This window comes from Erpetoichthys calabaricus, chromosome 9 (genome assembly GCF_900747795.2).
Source record: "Erpetoichthys calabaricus chromosome 9, fErpCal1.3, whole genome shotgun sequence".
In the NCBI taxonomy this organism is placed as follows: domain Eukaryota; kingdom Metazoa; phylum Chordata; class Cladistia; order Polypteriformes; family Polypteridae; genus Erpetoichthys; species Erpetoichthys calabaricus.
Window position 1 is genome coordinate 196,511,269 of NC_041402.2, and position 21,008 is coordinate 196,532,276.

A 21,008-nucleotide genomic window follows, 5' to 3' on the forward strand; every position below is an offset into this window, starting at 1 on the left:
CCACTCTTCTAGGTTTGCCCCGTGTTGCCTTGAACATTAGAGAGCTCCATGCATGCGGAGGGCTGTGACCGACCGAGACGTCGTTCCTCTTGCCACTTCCGTACTCTGTACCCGTGTGTACCCGAGTTCCTTCCCGCTGTCCCTTCCTTGGCTCCCCTGTGCCAGTTGCTCCTGGGCTGTGTGAGGTGACTGGCTGAGGCTGCCATTATTTGAAGGCTGCGCGGTCCTGAAGGTGCATGAGGAATCCTGGCAGAGATTGTGCCGCTGACCTGCCAGCGCGCGGCATCAGCTTGACGTCCATCTTCTGTCTCCGTCACATCCTGACGAGTAACCAGAAAGCCATCGTATGTCTTTGAGTTACTGGCTCGGGTCCGTCTGCGCAGCGCTTGTTTGTCTGCTTCTTGCACCCTGGAGACATACGTCAACATCTTTAAAAGACATTGTGGAGCTTGGGTTTACGTGACTTTGGCACACGCGATGGCTGTTTGCACTTCTTCTTCTTCTTCTTCTTCTTCTTCTTTCTGCTAAGTAAATATTCTAGCTATGCAGATCAGCTGTGATCTACTGTGTGGATGGACGGACTGTGTGTGTCCTGGTGGCAGCGCCCAAGTCTCGCGTCTGACCCTCAGAAGGACGTGCAGGCTGAGAGACAGCTCAAGTCCCCCTGGGATGTGAAAGGCTCGGCCGCTTTGGCACCAGTCTGACCAGAGCTTAGAGTTATGGGTGGCACCTCGGTTGACTCCTGCTGTGTTTGCCATCTTTCTGCAGGTCTGGGATCCCCCAAAGGTCTACGATTCTCAGATGTTACAGATACCACCATAGTGGTGCACTGGATCATCCCAAGGGCCCGAGTGGACAGCTACCGCATCACGTATGTCCCAGCAGAAGGAGGTGAGTGACATGTCTGTAAGTGTGACAGCCGCACAGTTGTGCCCACGTTCCACAGGGAAGTATTTGTTTATGTGCCCCCTCAGCTAACATGTCCACACTCAGACCTCGAAAAGGGAAGAAATGAAGCAAAGTGCCTGCAGTTTAGAGAAACACATCGTGCATCACCATCCTCATCTTCATCGCAGCAGGCGTCCCTCCAGTCCAGACGCGCTACAATTGGGGCCCTCCTCTCGGCATGCCTGCTCCTTTGTGTCCGAGTTCTGAGGCAGCTCACGTAACTTTAATCAAGATGGCCGTCTGTCCGTCCCGTTCCTCCTCGTCCTCCTCTTTCTGAGTGGACATTCCTGTCAGGGTCTCGCTGTGTACGAATGTGTAGTTACACGATGTGTTTGCGTAGCCCTGAGTGCCGTTGCTCACTGGCCATTTCAAATGCTTTAGATCTTTTATTTTAGGTTTAGGTTAGGGTTAGGGTTAGGGATTAATAAAGTATCTATCTATCTATCTATCTATCTATCTATCTATCTATCTATCTATTTAGGTCACATGATATTTGCCTCCAATGACAGACAGACAGACATCTTAAAGGGTCCCAAACATTTGTGAAATTTGAAAACCAGCACAGAATACGCAGAACAACTCTGTGCTCCTTGGATTTTTATTATCTCTGAAATTCCTTATTCAAAAGCCGTACGGCACTGGGAAGACTGGAATTTCGGGAGCGCCTTGTGCGCGTCTTTGATTGGCTGAAGGCGTCTTCTTCTTCATCTTCGAATCTCAGCTAAAATGCTGCTAGGTGTTCATCAGTCCTTACAGCAGGACACGTGTGTGCACAGGGCCTTTGAGATCTGATTGCTGATTTCAGGACACGGTGTAAAGCCAATCCACTCCTCACTCTTGACGTCTCTCTCTCTTTCTCCAACAGGCACCCCAAAAATACTAACAGTAGATGGCACCAAATCAAAGACCATGCTGGTGGACCTGACACCTGGGCAGCTGTACGACGTGTCCATCGTCTCGGTGAAGCGCCTCGATGAGAGCGAGCCGTCTTCAGGCACTGTGGCTACAGGTATGTGTTATTGTGGGCACGCTTGTTATGGTCTGGCCTGCTCTTGTGCACCCTGAACTTAAATCGCACACACGCAGAGCCCACGTTAGCACTGACTAGAGTGGCACAGCCTGCCACTCCATTACTGCTTCTGACAAGCAGCCCATTGGAGGCCATTGCACTTTTTACTGAACAAACCTAGGGTTCTTACTCGTTCGTGTGCCCCCCTCACCCCGTGGCAGAGAACTGACAGCAGGTGCCCCACATTTACTTTACCACTGCAGTCGCCCAAGATGTGCAGACAAAGCCGTTCTTGTTGAGACAGAGTAGGGCCGAGTGTGGGCAAGAAGCCCCTATAAGCAAACAGCCCATCCTCAAAGTCGAAAGGCCTCACGTTAGTTTAGTAGAAAGTGACCCTCTCAAAAAAGGAGTAAGCGCACATGGATGGACCCCACGATTGACTGCCCACCCTGATCATAAACGGCTCAGCCTCAGAGGATGGTGGACTACGAGTGCTTGTGTTCGTCTGAACCGCGTCCTGCTCCCTCGGGGTGGACGTGTGCGGCCTGACCTTGTAGTTATAACTGACCCCGTCGTGGGCTTTCACGTGAGCCGAAACAAAAACACAAAGAGACGTCTAACAGACAAATACAATGAAACACGTGAGCTACAGATTAGTCTAACCTGCTGTGTATAAAAGGACAAGTCACGTGCTGTGCCAGCCTCCCGGTGGGCACTGCTGTATCTATCAAATATCTGGTGAAGGTTTCACATTTGTAGATGTCACAAGTAAACTTGCTGCAGTTTGAGATAAAATGGCGGCTCAGGGTCGTACTGGGAGGCCGAGTGGGCCTGCTGTGACGTGAATGGGATGGCCGTGCTGGGTCTTCGGGGTTCGCTCGGCGGGCTCTAAGGTGCGATTCCCTTGAAACTTTGTGTCTTTTGACAGGTTTGGACAAACCGAGCGGCTTGGAGGCCATCAACATCACCGACTCTGAAGCCCTGCTGCACTGGCAGCCCACGATCGCCACAGTCGACGAATACGTCATAACTTACAGCGCTGACAATGGTAAGTGCCAACCTGCGGCCATCGGACTGGCAGGCCGGGCCACACATTAGACAGGTACAGACTCCCATAACGCACACACACCCGTTTGTCCTGGACCGTAGAGTCAGCTTTTACTCGTACATTTAGTCTCAAGACATCCCCTGATAACACTTCATGGAGTTTAGAATATTTGTATCACGCCACACGTGCAAAAAGCCCAAAACGTAGTCCCCCGTTTCAACTGGGAGTCTGGGATCTCCACAAAGTGTTGGTCAAAAAAGACTCAAAGAAACGTCTCGGTGCCACAGAATTCTGTTTTAAGGAACGCACTTCATAAACAAAAGACGATGAGCCATTTCGTGGAGCCCCTCATAGTGCTGAGGTTTAACTGTCGGAGCACGAGAGACGCACGCAAAGTCAAAACTCGACTTGACCAAAAACAAGAAACTAGAAAAGAAAGTTCAACCAAAAGGACTTGTGCCCACTGCAGGGCACCAATGCCTGTTCTATCATTTCACCAGTGTTGGTTTATTTCACTGGTTGCTCTGAATGCCAGTCCAGCTCTGAGGTGCACCTCACTTCTATCAGATACAACAGTGGGGGGGAGGCTTCTGTGTGCCCGCGGGTCCATCGGGATTAAGCAGACTCAAAAAACCGAGGCATGGATGCAAATGCGGTGCCACTAGGTCGCCGGAAGAACAACCCATTTAGCCTTGTGAAATAACCAGCCCAATGTGCCCCTCTCTAGTGCCCCCAGTGGTGGAGCGCGTCTCTGGGAACACCGTGGAGTTTGACCTGAGCGCTCTGCGCCCGACCACCCGCTACATCGTGAGGATCTACGCCGTCAGGGGTGCCCAGCAGAGTGCCATCGCAACTACAGACTTTGTTACAGGTGAGTGCCCGAGGAGGGGGATGTTAATGAGGAAGAGTTTGGCGAGTGGACAAGGAGGCCACGGTGACCAATGAGGATTAGGAGAGGGTATGGGGGGCTTCAGGTGTGGCTGGAGTGGTCGCACGACCATGGAGTGCTGAGGAAGATGAAGGTATAGCGCGGAGTGTGTGAGGCAGAGTAACAGAAGCAGTCCTTGGTGGGGTGGGACAAAGCCTGAACATGGGGGGCTGAGAGTAGAGATGACAGACAGTGAGTAGTGCGGCCCCCAAATTCACGGGGCAGGTGGGGTGTGGTGTGACATCGGTTTAACTGGGAGCGGCAGGAATTACTTTGCCTGCTGGTTCTGGAGGAGGACACATACGTGGCGTTAACCAGTCGGTGCTCTGCAGGGGTCGATGCTCCTCAGGACCTGGCGGCCAGCAACATTCAGACAGATGGCGCGTTGCTAACGTGGAAGGCCCCCATAGCGACCATCACTGGGTACATCCTGATCTTCGAGTCTGCCGATGGCCTTGTCAAGGTGCGTACACACTGGCTGAGGTAAGGGGGCGTGGCGGCAGGCTGGGCTGTGATGCCACGACGCCCACATCTCTCTCATCTCCACAGGAAGTGGTGTTGAGCCCTAATGCCATCTCCTACAACCTGGCACAGCTGAGCACGTCCACCCAGTACACCGTCAAACTGCAGGCCATTGCTGATCCTGAGAGGAGTAAAGTGGTGCAGACTCAGTTCACCACCAGTAAGTGGGAGGCACACCAGGCCTGGGCAGAGGGTGGCGGGCTGGCGAGGACTCGGTTTTCATTGTGTTGATCTTTGCAGTTGGCATCCTGTACCGACATCCCAGGGACTGCTCTCAGGCCCTCCTGAATGGAGATACCACCTCGGGCATCTACACCATCTACCTTAACGGAGACGAGAGCCAGCCGGTGCAGGTGTACTGTGACATGAACACGGACGGAGGCGGGTGGATGGTGAGCATCGGAGCGGGCACAGCGGCCCCTCGCATCACACCGACGAGAGTTCATGCACAGGCGGGTTACTGGGGGCCACTGGTGCAGGAAAGATGGCTGGAGGATGAGGCTTTGGGGTGGGCTTCGCGTTTTTGGGTTTAGAGGGTCCGGTGAAATGTGCCGTTCAGCATGCAACACGTCGCCAGCTACCTAACTGGGTGAATCTCGTAAGAGTTAACATCCAAGTGTCGATTCCTAGTGGGACCCTGAGAGTGAAGTCGTGTTAGACAATAAACTGGCATGAAAGGCGCTACATACAGCACCAAGCTCACCGACCCCCCCACTTGTAGTGTTTGTGCCCACACTGTAAAAGTGTGACCCCCCCTCAATATGAAAGGCACTATATACGTGACAGAGGTTCCTGTTGTGTGACCCCGAGAGCGAGAATTCACTCAGATATGGCCGCTGCAAGGTGTTGAGCGACACTCTGTGTGGGTACAGCAGGACACCGGCCACCCCGTGACGTCCTCGGGGACTGAGCAGTGTCCCTCTTCTTCCAGCTGTTCCTCCGGCGCCAGAGCGGGAAGCTCGATTTCTACCGCAACTGGAAGAATTACTCCCTCGGGTTCGGAGATCTCAACGATGAGTTCTGGCTGGGTGAGTACAAATGTCCTCTGCGGCCCCCGTGGCGGCGATGTGGTGTGGCACGCTGACCCCCCGCGTTTCCCACCGCACAGGTCTAGATAACCTGCACAAGATCACCTCCTCCGGGCAGTACGAGCTGCGAGTCGACCTGCGGGATGGCGAGGAGACGGCCTACGCCCATTACGACAAGTTCTCCGTCTCGGACGGCAGGAGCCGCTACAAGGTGTCGGTGGGGGGATACAGCGGGACGGCAGGTGAGTGCGCGTAGCTCACTGGTGGCGCTGCCAGGTGGCGTGGCCCGTGGTGCCCCAGTGCCATGTCCTGTCCTACACCGTAGAGTGACAGGCTGGGTGGTGGCCCGTCCTCTCACTGTCTCCTCTTCCACAGGTGACTCCATGACCTACCATCAGGGACGGCCCTTCTCCACCTACGACAAGGACAACGATGTGGCCGTCACCAACTGCGCCCTCTCCTACAAGGGGGCCTTCTGGTACAAGAACTGCCACCGCGTCAACTTGATGGGTCGCTATGGTGACAACAGCCACAGCCAGGTAAGCGGTCAGGGTGCGGGGCAGAGGGCGGGCTAGGCGGCCAGGACGTGGCCCTCACCGGTGGCCCTTGTTCTCCGCAGGGTATCAACTGGTTCCACTGGAAAGGCCACGAGTACTCAATCCAGTTTGCCGACATGAAGATCAGGCCATCGAACTTCCGAAATTTAGAAGGCAGGAGGAAGCGGTCTTAGGGGAGCCCACCACCAAAGTCAGGGCGGCAGGGCCCCCGAGCTCACAGCAACAGCACTGAACTCAATAGCACAGCCCAGAGACCCCCGCGCGCACACACACACACACACACACTCCTGCAGGGGGCGCTCTCTGTCCGCCCACCCACTCTGCTGTTTGTGTTCAGGCCGGCTGTTCTCTGTTTTATTTGGTGGGTTTCTGTAGCCTTCTCTTCTCTGTCTGCATCCTTTTGGGGGTCGTCCTATCGGGGGAGGAAACGTTAAAAAGGGAAAAGAAAAAAAAAAAAGTCTGACCAAAACGTAAAGGGCGGGGGGGGACGGGACGGGGGCTGCCCAAGGAGAGCCCCCCTTGGCAGAGCATTGTGGCCGACGGAGCCCCCCGCGCGCGTCGAGAGACTTTCACGTGAAGGAGAAGCCGATTCTCTGTTACCCTTATTCAAATAAAACCGACTTTGTTTAAAGCGCCTGCTGCCGTCTCCCTTCATTCAGGACCCCCACAGGCGGGCCGCACTTGGCACCTCATTTATGCTGCTAGTAATGTGTATTGGGGGGCACTGCTAACGCCACGATGCCAGCTGCAGTCCTTCACGCCTGCCGTTGTGCGAGGGTTTGGAGTAAAAGTCAGGTGGGACGATGACTTGGGGTCTTTGAACAAGTGCGGGTACATTGTGGGGGTCTGCTGCTCTGAGGTGTACGGGGGATCAAAACAGCTGGAGCCTCCCAGGACGGCGCACACCCCCAATTCAGAAGTCTGTCTGTGGTTATCGCCCTCTAGTGGGCACAGTTGGCACTGCTTTAACTGTCCCCGTATGGGTTAGGGTGTGAAAGCCCCCTTCATGGCACCCTTGCGCCATTCTGCCCACATCTGTTCTTTACCCCTCTGGATTCAAGATGGCAGCCACTATGTTAACATGTGCCCCCCCCACCCCCAATCAGCGTTTGCGTGGATGGGTTGCACAGCTGAGGATGTCTTAAGGTGGCAGTGGGTGGAAGGGACCACCTTGTTGTCTCTGTCCAGCTCATCTGCCTTGACTTGTATAGCGCCTTTCACACTGTGAGCTCCAGGCACTTGGGACCCTCTGGTGACTTGTGAGTGGCACATGTTGTGCCCCTCTTTACTCTGTGCCTGTACTTGACTGGAGGGGAACTCATTATTTGAACACCCACACCTGCGTGTCTCGCTTTGTGACACAACCCACTGCCAGCTCCTTGACATACATCTGCTGCCATGTTGGCATCACTGACTCAGAATCTGATGGACAAGGAAACAAAAGGGCTGCCTGTCTCATTTCCACTGGTGCCAGTCTTCTGGGGCAGTGCCACCCGACCCTGGTGTCATAACCTCCAGTTTTGGGGTTTGGGAGTAGTCAAGGCACACCAGACTTGAACAATGGGGCAAGACGGCCACCAGAAATGCTGCCTCCACCCCAGGCTCAGACTGGCAGAGAGTGAAGACCTGAAGATCTGGGCCAAAGCACATAGCTGCACCTGGCAGGTGGTCCATGGGTACACTTGGCAGGGAAGGCTGGCAGGGTTGTGTAAGCAGCACTCAAATGCCAATTATCTGTCTGTAAGTCCATCTACTGCCCTCAAAGGGTAAAGTCTATGCCACCCACTCACTGTGGCACCAGCCTGGGCTCCAGTTCTCAAATTATAAAACTGTGAAGTTAAACCAAAATGAGCTTTAAAGTGGCAGGCATCACTAGAGGTGCCATGTGGCTAAGCGCTTGGCAACCTCAGGTGGCACCTCAAGCTCAGCGGTGCCATTCATTCAGGTACTCAGACTCAAGTGGGGGCTTCATTGTAAATCGTGAGCCAAGCCGATGCCCATGCGATGACAGTGGGGTCCTTGTGACAGTCCCCAAGTAGATTTAATTTTTAAAGATTCATCATAAAAAAACCACAAAGCAATAGAAAAGCCAACAAGGGCAACAGCAAATCGAGGACACGTGGAGCCCCCCAGCCATGTGGCACAGCCGTGTGGCACTCCAGTGCCTTCAGTCCTCGCAAAGCGTAAAGGCACCAGGCCATCAAAGTGGGCAGCACCCTCACACAGAGGCACATAACGCTCAGGCACAAGGGGGCCGCGCCCACCATGGCGATGGCGACCAGCGGGGCAAGTCTGTACCCTCACCGCATCACCAGGCTGTGCCACATCCAACAGGTGACACCAGTGGCTCAGGGTACTACAATGTCACTAAAACATCCGCCCACCAACTTTATATGATTTGAGTCTGAAGCTGGCGATGTTGGCATCTGTCGAATTGTCCACAGTGCCCCCAGTCCTCTTAAGGACCCCCAGAGAAAACTGAAGATAAGAAAATATCAAGGCTGGCATCCTCTGCCCATCGATTTGAGCCCAGATAAAAACACAAAGGGCAGGGAGGTGACAGTCAGAGAGAACTACATGATCTTCACCGCTAGGGGGCGTACTGCTGGAGTCTTCCTCTCAGGCTCTTTAATTCCTGTCCCCCGGGTGTGGCGGTGTGGTGTGGTCATCTGGCCGGTCGCCCCGTCAGTCCATGCCACCGGCATCAAGAGGGTCCAGGCGCTCTGCCGCCTCCTCCAGCTCCTCCAGGATCTCCGTGAAAGACGGCCTTTTGAAGGCTTCAACCTGAGTCAGGAGACGAGAAGGGGTGAGCGAAACGGCGCCAAGCATGCCACCCAACCTCCCTCTCCACCCGCTCTAAAATTTATACCATGACTCACCCTGCAACAAGTGGCTGCCAGCCGAAGGACACTCTCTGGGCACTCGCTCACCATCTCTTGGAAGGACGCTACGTCCAGGCCGTAATCCTGCGGGTTAGGGTTCAAACACAAAGTGGGCATTTACTGGAAGGGAGCGACAAAGCGGGGCCCTGACATGGGCACACCCACTCTTACCTGGGTCCTAGGGAGTACCTCCGGGTCGGCAGGAATGCGTGCCAGGATCTCACACAGGACAATCCCAAAGGAGAAAACGTCCACCTGCAACACAATGCCCGCTGATGAGTGCCCTCACCCAGCTGCCCGCCTTTCGACCCGCAGGGCCACACACCCACATGCACGTCATTGGGGCGTCACAGTAATCTCCACACACGGCTTCTCCTGGAGATGGGATGCCAGTGACCGTGTTGGCATGGCACAGCCTGATGTTTACAAGAGACTGGTGGCATCTGCCCAGAATGGAGGATGGCGAGATTCACCAATGGACTGGTGGGGCACAATAGGACAGTCACTTGACTGCAGTCACCAGCTGTGGACCAGAGCTGAACTGCTGCCACTGCCAGTCAAGAGAAGATACTCAAGGTTCTTGAGGATGCCACCCATGCGCCATTCGTGTTTTCCAGATTTTATATAGTGCCTTCCACAGTGCCAGTCCACTCAAGAGTGCAAGTCAAGATGGAGTTCAGCAGTGGGAAACAAAGATATGGGCATCAGAGCGGGACGAGGGTGAGAGGTGGCAGATAACACCATCAGAGGGGACGGGGCAGGGACGAGTCAAACATCAACACTAATGGAATGCCAAGGGGGCATTCATCTGCCATGGCATAAACTCTTAACTTTAGATGGGATCAAACCAGCTGTTATAAGATACCTGAAATAAATCTGAAAACTACAGTATGTGATGTAACAGGGAATGGCATTCAATGACAAGTGGCACCGGGCACCTGGCAGGGGTGCAGTGGCTTCTGTCTGGCATCTGCACAAAGTCGCCGGACCCACTGGAGTGGCTGCCATCACCAGAGGTGGCTCGTAGTGTCCCAGTGGAGCCATCAAATAGAGATGAGCTGCCAGTTCATATGGAGGGTGAAGGAAAGGGGGACGTGTTGGCAAAGTGGCGCAAGAGAGAGAGCCCATCAGACCTTACAGGTTTGTACCCGGGCACTGGGGTGTTGTGGCCGTGCCAATGCCCTTCCATTAAAGCAGCTTCATTTATTTATTTAATTTCATGGGCAGCCAAGGTGGGAACACAAACACGGAGGTCGGAATTGTAAGCCAAGCCAGGGATGGAATTCCAGAAATCAGGCTGAGGGCGCAGAGCACAAGGCGCTTTATTCTTGGGGGCCGAGGGGGTCCGGGCTTCATCTTTACATGATTTAATGGATATGACATAATGGAAAAAAATATCCCCAGAGAACCAAAGTAACAAGCGACGAGCGATGTGATGACAAAGTGACACCAAACGAGTGGGCAACCGATCCTGACACAGTGCCAGCTCTGGGTGGCATACCTCCTGTGACTTCTGCTCACCTTGCGGTCATATGGCTCTCCACGCAGCATCTCGGGGGCCATCCAGAAGGCCGAGCCCACCAGGGACAGCTTCCTCTCAGGGTCCTTGACTGGCAGCTCCACCACCTCTCTGGCCAGCCCGAAGTCCGTGACCAGGGCCTCTCTGCCCCTCGAGGTGACCCGGATCAGGCAGTTCTGGAGAGACACATGAGGGTCACACATTCCGGGGGTCTTAAGTAACTGAGGACGCAACAGAAATGGAAAAAGACAAACACTCAACAGCAGCAACCCTCCGATTGGCCAGAGAAAGGTGGGCATCCAAAGGGGCATCTGGGAGACGTCATGGAAACTGTGGAGACTGGCAGGCAGGTGGGAAAAATGACCCTCAGGTGGGCCCAACCCTTTGCCTGCTGAAAGTGACCTAAGGTGTGCTGTCGGGAGTGGACCGGTCACTCACCTGTGTGTCTCGCTCCTGAGGACAGCGGCTTGTGGGACCCCCCGCTGACTGTTTAAGGGGGCTGATTGGGTCCCTCTAAGGGAGTGCCCACAACTGTCACATCGTCAGGCCACTAAAGTCACAGGCCACATATGAGGGTCTGTCAGTAGAGGGAGGCCATGTTAAAGATGCCCACCCATCACACCTCCTGGACAATGACCATTGTAAAGGGCGCCAAACTCAGGGGTCACCCACCACAGAAGCTGACATGTGGCATCGGCATGGGCAGGGCGACCGGAGGACAGCAAAGGCAAAATGAAGGTCAAAGGGCATGACCTCGAGCACAGAGAGGTGCCACACAAACGGCCATCCAGACACACACAAGCGGGCAGGGGCCCCGCGGGGGCTTTGAGGGCAGACCCTGGTACCTTGGAGTTGAGGTCCCGGTGGTAGATGTTCTTGGCGTGCAGGTAAATCATCCCCCGAGTGACGTCACACGCCAGGCGCACCTTCTCCCTCCAGGACAGCGGGACATCTTTGTTGGCCAGAAGCTCCTCCAGGCAGCCGCCACTGACGTACTGTGGGGGTTCAAGAGAACAGGCGGGGTGAACAAAGGCCTGGCATTGCAGTGCCATCCGTTAACCATTGGTACTCTACGTGGGCTCTGTTCCTTTCCTCCTGCCCTGTGCCCATGGTCCCAACCTTGTTAGACTCTGCCAGTTAACATCTGCCCACCTAGTAAAGGTGACTCTCGGCTCCTGACACCCAACACACTCTGAGCTCAATGCCCGCTGCCCAGATCCATAAAGTCTCATCAGACCTCTGCCAGGGCCCATAAATCACCTCTGCCAGTCTGGACTACCACTGGGCTACTGGGGATAAATGAGATGGACAGGGGTCTGTGGGGGGCTATGGACCCCTGAGGCCCCCTTCACACCTCTGTGTCCCCCCGACAGCCCCCACCAAACCAGTTCTGCTCTACACGGAGACTTTCTGTGTCTAAAAACAAAGCAGACCTGCGAGTGACCATCACCAAAGTGCCACTCGGGGACAAGACGTCAGGTCCTAAGTGACACGAAATCAAGCAGCACACTCAAAGTGCCTACGGGCATGCGGACCCTTGGGCCAAAACCTTCGAGGCTGTCAATCGGCGTCACCCAAGATGAGCGATGTGGCAGACCGCTGACTGCTGGAGGGTGGGCCGCAACTCGGGCATGTGCAGGGCACCATCTAATGGACAAAAATGGAAACGCAGGCCTTTCCGATTGGTGGGAGTTTCTCGTCAGTTATGCCAGAGCAGTGCAATGAGGGTCTTCTGTACATGTCTCGTCACAACAGTGACAACTGTGACAATAGACAGTGACACACATTTCTGTGTACCTTGGATAGCAGGTGACGCTGCGGCACAATGTGGGACTCGCTCCCCGAGGTGTTTCCTAGCAACCGCCATTTCCCACTAACCACGTGCCCCCCAGGTGGTCTCTGATGCACCTTTAGGCTTGCATTGGTCATGACTGCCATCGATAACTGGCAAGGCGGGTATCGAACCTCCAGAACACCCGGGCACTTGCCACGCGGGTCAATGCGAGGTTTTTAATTTCTCGATGACTTTAACAAAAGCGTCTGTGGACTCAGCAGCCGAAAATCAGCCCACCAGTACAGGTGTGAAGCCCCCCTGCTGCCCCTTTCATTCGGCGGGTGGCTTACCTCGAGCAGCGGGTACAGCTTGTCGTCCTTGACGCAGACGCCGAGGTACCTGAAAGAAGAAGAAGAAGAGCGGCGGAGACAACTGCTGTAGGGAGGGGGGCACAGAACGGCGGCAGGCAGAAGGGGGGCACACGGTGGGGGGCTACCTGACGATGTTGGGGTGCGAGAGCTTCTGCAGCAGGCTGATCTCGCGCACGATGGTGTCCTGGTCCACGTCGTTCTTGTAGATCTTCACCACCATGGCCTTGCCAGTCATGTTGTGCACCACCTAGTGAGGACACAGGGCAGGAAGACCCCCGGTCAGTCCGCTGCATCGCCAGCCCCACTCATCGTCACACGCACTTCCCTTCCAGGTCACTGACGCGCTTTGTCGTCTGTCACAAAGGGGCTCTTGTCTGCGGGAGCCCACCGCGCCTGCATGGAGGCCACGTGAGGGCCAGCGGACAATGAGGGACAATGAGGTGAGCACCACGGGGGGCACCGAGCGGCCTGACTTGATTGGTCACTGCAGTAAAGTGACCAGAGAAAAAAACAAAGAGGAGATCCCTCAGAGCAAAAACTGAGTGGAGTCGGGGGGACCACAGGGACAGTTGGGGTCTGCGGTCTTAATGTGGGGGCTTTGGGTGTCGCACGTCCACAACATCGTCCACTCACTCGTTCATTAGCTCTGCCCCTCGGTCATGTGATTCCCTGACTTAAGGACTCCTAATTTCATTCGCTCGCTCGCTCAGCCTCATTCCCGGACTCCTCCCCTGTCCCACCCAGCCATTCCCCCCCTCACCCTCCCCCTCGCCCTCATTCGTCCCTCCACGTGCTCAGCCCCCCCATTCCATTCATTCCTTCATTAAGCCCTCCACTCCCTCCCTCCCTCGCTCGCTCACCCGTTCATTTACTCATTCACTCCATTATTCCGTACCATCCACTCAATCCAGAGCCCATCCCAGCGGGCACAGGGCACATGGCAGGAATGACTCCCGGATGCTTTGGCCATAAAGAGCTGTGTGTCATTGGTCAGAGACCTGGGGAGAACATGCCAGCTCCACACAGGGTGGTCTCCTTACTGCCAGGCAGCAGAGCCACCACTGTGCCACTCATTCAAGGACCCTCCCGCTCATTCATCCATTCAGCTCATTTATTCACCCGCATGGTGCCACCCTGTCACCCCCCCCAATGCCAGGTGCCTCACCTTGTACACTCTGGAGAAGAATCCCGTTCCAATCAGGTTGGCGCTGAAGTTCTCCCAGAACTCGAGCTTCCTGACGGCAGTGCGCAGCCTCTGCCAACGGTCCACCTGGCAGTAGCGGTCTGATGACTCCCCGCTGAGTGTCCCCGATGCCACGGCCTCAGTGTCACCCATCTCGGCCAGGTCGGCTGCAGACAAGGAGTGCACAGGATGTGAGTGGAGTCAGTGAAGCAGAGCACCAGCCAAGTAGGTGGCACGGCGTCAGAGTGCCCACCTCCCCAAGGGCCAGCCGCGCTCTTCTGGACGACTGCATTAATGCTGCCTGACCAAAGAGGAGGAGGAGGACAAACAAAGGAGAGCCACGTGGAGCCCACCGGCCCGCTTTTATGTGCGCGTGGAGAGCGCCAGGCACGAGCCCCTCAGCCCCTCATCAAATGTGCCAGCCGCCTTCATTTCACTTGCATGAGGAGGTCGTGAAGAAACATGAAAAGACGGTCAGCGAGGGGCAGCCACAGTGCCTCCTCTTCATCGTCAGCGTCTCTTTGATGTGCGGTGGTCAGCATCTCCAGGAGGAAGTGGGCACCCTCACCCAGTACCCCTCTCATGTAAAGCAGCAAAGTGTGAAAAACAAGTGGGCAGGGCAAAGAGAAACAAAAGGTGACGAGAAACCAGGAAGAGGACCGATGGCCACTCACTGGACCGAGGAGAGCCAATGGTGGGGGGTCGGAGTGGACGGTGACCTAGGGGGACACGGTGCCTCATGACCCAGTGGATGAGACGCTCATTACAGACCTTTTAGGGGTCAATAAATCCACATGTCAGCGCCACTGGCCGCCTGTCATGACCGGACACACGTGCCATGTCAGCACATCTCGCTGGCGCATACCACAGGCTGAAAAGACCCTTTGTCCATCTGAGGCCCGAGGGGGACAAAATGCTGCTGAGGCAGAAATGAAGACGACAAGGGTAGGACGGCTTCGGGTGACACCGTGACCGCCTTACAGGGCAAAACCAGCGCAGGCCGGCTGATGTCCATCACGGGTCACCCACCCGAGGGTCAGGGAACAGTCACCTCCTCACAGTGGGGGCCACCTCGGGACCATCACTGTGCCAGGCAGCACGTGGTACACAATCACAAAGAAAACACAGCGCTGATAAGGTAGCCGGCTACCAGCACCAGGGACAATCACAAGGTCCCAGCTGGCACTGCCACCTTTAAAAGCACAGTGACGTGATGTGCCCATAAACTGCCCTCCCTTTGTCATACAAGTGGTATTTCTGCCCCTTTACCATCCAGAGGATGCCTCTACTCATACCTGTATCTCTATCCTGTCCTGATGCCCAGCCTGATGCCAGTGCACTAATGGTGCTTGCCCATCTTCTAGCACTAACCTGTGGCATCCTTCTTCCCTGGTAAACCCTCACCCACTACTGCCCTGTCCACACATCAGTGTTTGCAGATCTGCAGTGACAAACACAAGGGCACTGCCATCAGATACCGAGGATGACGATGACACATTCTTAACAAAGGAGGCAGGAAACGTTGTGGGCGGCACAGGAAGCTGTGGCGCTACCCATAAGATGAGGAAGGGCTGCTCTGCACAACCAAGAAAGGCAATGAGACACAAACTGGCATGATGGTGTGGTTCACTGTGCCGCTGTGCCCACCATGACACATGCATGCCCAAAGGCCCATTAACAATTGGACATTTTAGTTGCTCTGCTCTTAGACGTGGCTGCCTGCTGTGCCATCCTCAAAGCATGCGGAGGTCACCCCACAGTGTAGCTCTCATGGGCACACCAACAAACTCCAAGGCACAACGTGACAATGGGCTCTGTGGCACTTTTTGAAATCAGCAGCATGTCTGCCCACTGGTCCACTTCTCAGGGTCCAGGGATGCCAGTTTGAAGGGTGACATCTAGAGTGACCAGGAACATGAAACATGGGGGTCTACTCAAAGTACAACAAATAGGCCCTCAAAATCGCCCTCAAGGATCTGTCCAGTGTGATGTAGTGGGCACCCTGATGTGCTCAGACCACCACCTCACCAAGAGGCTAATGGCAGAGCACACGGGCACCAGCTGCACATCAACAGACACACCAGAGCTCTCATTAACGCCAGCTATGTCCTTCTCACTCGGCCACCACCATGTCCTGCCCAGCGATGGAGGAGGTGAACAGTGGAGATGGGTGACCATCGAGGGCCAGCATCTGCAATGGGCATGGTGCCTGGTGTCAGGCTGGCACTTGGAGTTAAACAGAGGGTGGTAAGATGAATGCTAAAAGTCCTGGAGTGCCAAGAAGATGGGCAGAGGAGGGCAAGGAAAAGGACAAACCAAAGGCGCCAGTCAATCATCAAAATCCTGGAGCCAACGGCCAACCTCAGCAGAAACGGGAAGAATGAAGCCCATGGAAAGTTTGTGACACCGAGAGTGCCTCGCTGCCAGCTTAAACGGCCATCGTGAAATGACACCACTAACTAGTGCGCCCATGGTAACAACTGGCATCACAGCAGTAAATAATATGGGCACTGCCAAGTCAAAACCTGATACAAAATGGTGGCACTGTGATGTCAGTGTCATAGCAACAACAATAAGAAAGTGACAGCTGGCTGGTGGCCTCACCTAGCTGGATTTAGCAGACTTGACACAAAACATGGCACACTAGACAATCAGCCAATGTAGTGGACATCTACCAAAGGTGAAGACCCCAGGCCAGGCCGACTCGCGGTCACCTGCACTCAGGATGTGACTTTCAGAGGCGGGCAGCACCAAGTGGTCAACATCAGGCTTGTGTCACTGGGCTGGACAGATGGCTACTGGCCATTAGAGGAGACAACAGACAGCTGAGCCGAGTCCTGGACCAGCGAGCAGGCAGCCATCAGTGGGCATTTGTGACATTATGTGACACGAGGACAAAGTCTGTGCACGTCCCGTAAACTCGCGATGAGTGACACGCCGACAACAACTGGCCACATGTGGCATCGAGTGGGCACCTTGGCCACTCAGGTCAGTCCCACTTACAGTGTGGCAAGTCGCTTTACCTGCAGGTGAACAGATGGCCAAGCGAGTGGCCACACCACGGACTTTGAGGTGATGTGAGGGCCAGTCTGTGACCCCTGAAAATCACACTGGTCACTTGATCAGGACAAACCCCCCACTTACTCCATAGGCTGAGTGGACCATCCATGTGCATCGCTGCGGCTCCGTGTTTCAGTTGGTCAGACGTCAAGGGTCAGCCAAGGAGATGAGACCAGCAATGACAAGACAGAAGAGTGGACAGGCGGGCGCAGCCATCCTGGGACACCTGCCAAGAGAGAAGAGGGGGTGAGCACTCAAGTGGGCACTGAGACTGGGGCAGTGGGGGTCCAGTTCTTTGTTAAAAGTGGTCAGTAGGGGCCCTGTGGTGCAGTTCCTCCTGTCCGATTTCCGCTGACCCCACCATCACCTGGCCCACCTTACACAGTTCAGTGCACTTTTGGGTCCTGCCCACCGCTGTCCTCAGTCCCTACACTGCGGCCTTCACCACCCCAAGCTGCCCGCACCACCAGACAGAACAAAATGCACCTCTGACTACGGTCACTTGCCTGGGCAGACTGCACTGACACACAGCAAGTCCAAAGTCCCAGTGGTCACCTGGCTCCTCCAGCTTAGGTCCCATTAAAAGTGTCACCAAGTCACTGTCCAGTAACAAAAGACGCTCCATTTGGTCACACACTGACCTCCTCGCCTGAGCTGCTCCCCACGTTGGTTTGGCCCTCCTGCTACTTAACGTTGCCTAGCAAGTTGATTGGGTAGGACCCGACCTATGGACCTGGGTGGCACGGTTTCAGTTCCAATGTCAGGCCAAGTCTCCCCCTCAGTTCCCCTCCCAAGACCCAAAGCTGTGCCAGTTAGGTTGGTCCGGGATTCCAAACTGACCCTGTGGGCATGAGTGGACAGCTGCTCCATCCAGAGTTGGCACCTGCCTTGTGCCCAATGCTCCCCTATGACCCTGAGCAGGATCAAGCAGGTGGTCCCCACAAAGGGTGGTCACTCACATAGCTGACCAGTTTAAGGTCAAGTTATTCATTGTGATCTCTCAGCAATGGGGAGACCAGCACTCGCTTGTAGGCTTCAAACACGTGACGGTGACACACACTGCCTGTCACACATGTCCATGAGGGCCAACGAGGACCTCTTGGTGCAGCTGATGGCTCAGTGAGGCCACATAAATGTCAGGAAGACAGTGGAGCTGAGGCATGAAGACTGTGGCATGAGTGACACCAGCACTATTAAAGTGACCATTGGTCACCTCAGGCCTCGGCCAATGCATAAAGCCCAAGCTCCAAGCGGGAAGACAGGGCAGGGTAAGACCTTGTGAACTCTCGGCCTTTCAGCCCAAGTGAAGACGCCGTCCAGATGACCAGCTCTTTGATTAAAAGGACCCTTAGACTTGAGGAGCACAGTGGTCACTCAGGTGGGTCGGCTGACAGAGGACCAAAGTTTCCAGTCCATTCAGGACCCTGCATTGCCACATCAGACAAGTACATTGCACCCATGAAGACCATCAGTATGCCAGTCACTGACTAGAGCCATCAGAAATAACCCCAGGGGGCTCCCTAGATTCTGTGGACCATGGGTGTGGCTTCTGTCCCCTCTAAAGAATCCCACAAACCACTTCACAGACCTCTTCTCACCACCTTGTGGCCCCCCAAAGCGAGCTCAAAACAAGCTTACTGCTATCATGCAAATGAGATCATTTACATTCATTATATGCAAAGTAGGTGACATCACAACCCCAGACAGCAGATTCAAGATGGAGCCGTCCAGAATGGTGATGCAGTCAGTGGACCACTACAGTAAAACTGGCCCATGGTCACAGTTCTGGTGACCTCACCCAGCTGCCTACCCACCCCAGCCTGGGCAAGGAGACATCTGAGGGAGAAGAAACAGGTGGCAGCAAATGAGTAAACCACTGAGAAATAAAACCCACCGGCCCGCCCATCAGGATAAGACCCTGGCTGACCACATAGGAGTGCCAAATCCTCCACATTCTACTGCCAGACCTTATCAAGACCACCCCAGTCACCCAAGTGGGTACAGGGGCCTTTAAACCCACCTCAGCTTCACTTCTGGGTCGGGGTCTTCCTGTGAACTGGGGACACGAGGACTCCTGGTGTCCCTGGCCATAAAAAATGAGAGCACCATGGCGGCCCACTAACTACACCCATGTTTGCTGGACAGCCGAGAAACAAGATGGTGAAGTTTAATATAGGAAAGCAAACTCCAGGAAAGGTGAGATGATTAGTGAGGGCACCTTCTGGGCAAAGCCCCCTAAAAACTGTCAGCCAAAAACAGAAAGGCCAGTGGTGGACAAGGAGAAGCTGGAGATGATCAATCACCATACAAGCAGGGTGGCGGGCAATCAGACACATCAGAACCTGCCTGGGCTGAGCAGTGGTGCCACAGTAAGTGTAGGGCACTCAGCGAGAGCTTAAGTGTGTGAGTGGAGACCATGAGAGCACTCAGAGGAACTGGGGGGGCCACCTGCTGAAGGTCTGCAGGTGACCACAACAAGAGGAGAGGACACCAGGAGAGAGGAAAGCTGAGGTCATTGACCTCAAAATGCCCAGATGTTGGCACTGGCAGACTAGACGAGGTGGGGTAGCCAAGTGGCACATGAGAGCCTGGCAGGTGGCCATGAACACCAACAGTGAGCCTTGACCAGGACACAATGAAGACCAGAGAGGGCCTGCCGACCGTGACGATGACACCCAGCAGGACAATTGGTGTTTGTGAGACCGTCACACGCCAGCCCCTGAAATGACATGCAGACGAGGAGCGGCGATTAATAATAAATGGAGCCGGGACAGGAGCGCCAGGGCTGGTGTTACACGCTGTGTGCCAGGGGCCGCTTGGTGTAAATCGACTCGCCCGGCTGCTTTGCCCTCCACCTCCGTTTATATTGAATTTCAAGGACTAATTTGTAGGAGACAGACGGACACGAAGGACAGGCGGACAGGTGGTGGGACGGGCGGCAGCGGTGACCTCTCAGATCAGCCCGTCAATACGGACTGGAAAATGGAAGTCAGCAGAACTGAAGATCGTCTGTCAAGGGCGACGGCAGGGCAGAGCTGTGCGGTGCCAGGCGGTGACTATGAGCGGAGGCCAAGCCACACGTCCTCCTCGGCACGCCAGGCAAACGCCAAAATGAGCGGCACTGTGACAAACCGGGAAGAGGTGCCACTGCGCCGCCTGAGACTTGTCACAGTACGCGGATGTGGGCGCCGCTTTGGCTTTTGAATTTTCTCGTTAATTATGGGGGCTCGTGCACTTCGCAAATGAGTCACCGAGTGACACGCACCAGAATCTGAGCACACGCGACAACCGGAGACAGCACCGACAGCCCCCCGTGCGCCTCAGCGGCATGTGGGCTTAAAGTTGCCGTAAACTCGGAAATCGCAAGTCCGACGGGTGGGGGGGCTAATGGGTCTTGGTGGTCCGCAGCACTGGTGGACTCGGCTCCCTCTCCCGTCTGGAGGCCCCTGCTTTAGTGCGGGGGCTCCGGTCTCACGAGCGATGAAAGGCTCGTCTTGCCGGGTCACACGCGGTCTGTGATGTGGCGCTAATGGCGATGCGCCGGGGTCCGTCCACCGGGGGTCTCTTGACAGCTCTTAGCGCACAATAATGCGCCCCGCGCCTCGGACACCACGCGGCACCCGCACCTCGTTTAACGGACTGACTCACCTGCGCCGCGGTGACAGCGGGTCCCTGCCGAGCGGAGTCGCCGTGCAGCCAATCTGGTGTGCGGGGGCGCGCGCGTGCCGAGACTGCGCGTTAGGCTGGCGGTCAGGGAGCGCGCGTTGCGCGCTAAAAACTTCCCGAGCAACGGGGTCGACGCTGAAAGTGCGCTAAGAGGAGGGCGGTGACCGCCGGGACAATGCGCGGCCGCTCCAGTTAGTCCCTCAGACCACCACAAGGCGCTTTATAACGTGAACAACAAGATGAGTTAAAGTAACGGAGTGCAACATAAACACGGAAAGGCACGAAAAGGGACAGGGAGGTGACAGCGCAGCCGGCCCAGAAGAGTCCCACTAGAGGCATTCAATGCTCCATCAGGACACCAGAGGGCAGGCGACCCAAGGGGTTCTCTGTTTGAAACGAGAGGGAGTGGCCAGCGAGGTGCCAACGCCTTCTGATTCATGGAGGGCACACGAAGAGGACGCATCGGGGAAAGAGGACTTACGTAGTTGACCGAAGGCTCAGGGACATTGGGGT

At 55.3% G+C, this 21,008-nt stretch overlaps 2 protein-coding genes across 3 annotated transcripts in view; one reads left to right on the forward strand and one right to left on the reverse strand.

The window, feature by feature from the left end:
• LOC114657062 (tenascin-like) overlaps window positions 1-6,249 on the forward strand; it is a 57,848-nt gene extending 51,599 nt beyond the window's left edge. Inside the window, exons 13-23 of the mRNA XM_051931874.1 lie at window positions 769-891; window positions 1,814-1,957; window positions 2,886-3,005; window positions 3,733-3,876; window positions 4,266-4,396; window positions 4,483-4,615; window positions 4,696-4,847; window positions 5,387-5,483; window positions 5,564-5,725; window positions 5,859-6,022; window positions 6,103-6,249. Of these exons, the coding sequence (XP_051787834.1) occupies window positions 769-891; window positions 1,814-1,957; window positions 2,886-3,005; window positions 3,733-3,876; window positions 4,266-4,396; window positions 4,483-4,615; window positions 4,696-4,847; window positions 5,387-5,483; window positions 5,564-5,725; window positions 5,859-6,022; window positions 6,103-6,213 (1,481 nt within the window). The 3' untranslated portion in view covers window positions 6,214-6,249. The remainder of the gene's footprint in view (window positions 1-768; window positions 892-1,813; window positions 1,958-2,885; window positions 3,006-3,732; window positions 3,877-4,265; window positions 4,397-4,482; window positions 4,616-4,695; window positions 4,848-5,386; window positions 5,484-5,563; window positions 5,726-5,858; window positions 6,023-6,102) is intronic.
• A 2,433-nt stretch (window positions 6,250-8,682) lies between these two features.
• LOC114657080 (dual specificity testis-specific protein kinase 1-like) lies at window positions 8,683-20,650 on the reverse strand. 2 transcript variants are annotated; one of them, XM_028808840.2, is made up of 10 exons: window positions 20,478-20,650; window positions 16,914-17,055; window positions 13,752-13,936; window positions 12,712-12,833; window positions 12,566-12,614; window positions 11,287-11,436; window positions 10,444-10,617; window positions 9,094-9,177; window positions 8,920-9,006; window positions 8,683-8,824 (listed from the first exon to the last, which is right to left on the reverse strand). In XM_028808840.2, the coding sequence occupies exons 2-10, from the start codon at window positions 16,942-16,944 to the stop codon at window positions 8,726-8,728; spliced, it is 981 nt and encodes a 326-aa protein (XP_028664673.1). In that variant the 5' UTR covers window positions 16,945-17,055; window positions 20,478-20,650; the 3' UTR covers window positions 8,683-8,725. The 2 variants fall into 2 exon arrangements, with proteins under 2 accessions (XP_028664673.1, XP_051787539.1); XM_051931579.1 differs by having other exon boundaries at window positions 16,914-17,046; window positions 20,470-20,512.
• Between the last annotated feature and the right edge of the window lie 358 nt (window positions 20,651-21,008).

Coding starts and splice junctions, on each gene's coding strand:
- LOC114657080 (XM_028808840.2), bottom strand. CDS start 16,944: ATGCACATGGATGGTCCACTCAGCCTATGGA. Junction 13,937..16,913: donor TGGTCCACTCAGCCTATGGA/GTAAGTGGGGGG, acceptor CCTTGTCTGCAG/CCGACCTGGCCGAGATGGGT. Junction 9,007..9,093: donor AGGTACTCCCTAGGACCCAG/GTAAGAGTGGGT, acceptor CCTAACCCGCAG/GATTACGGCCTGGACGTAGC.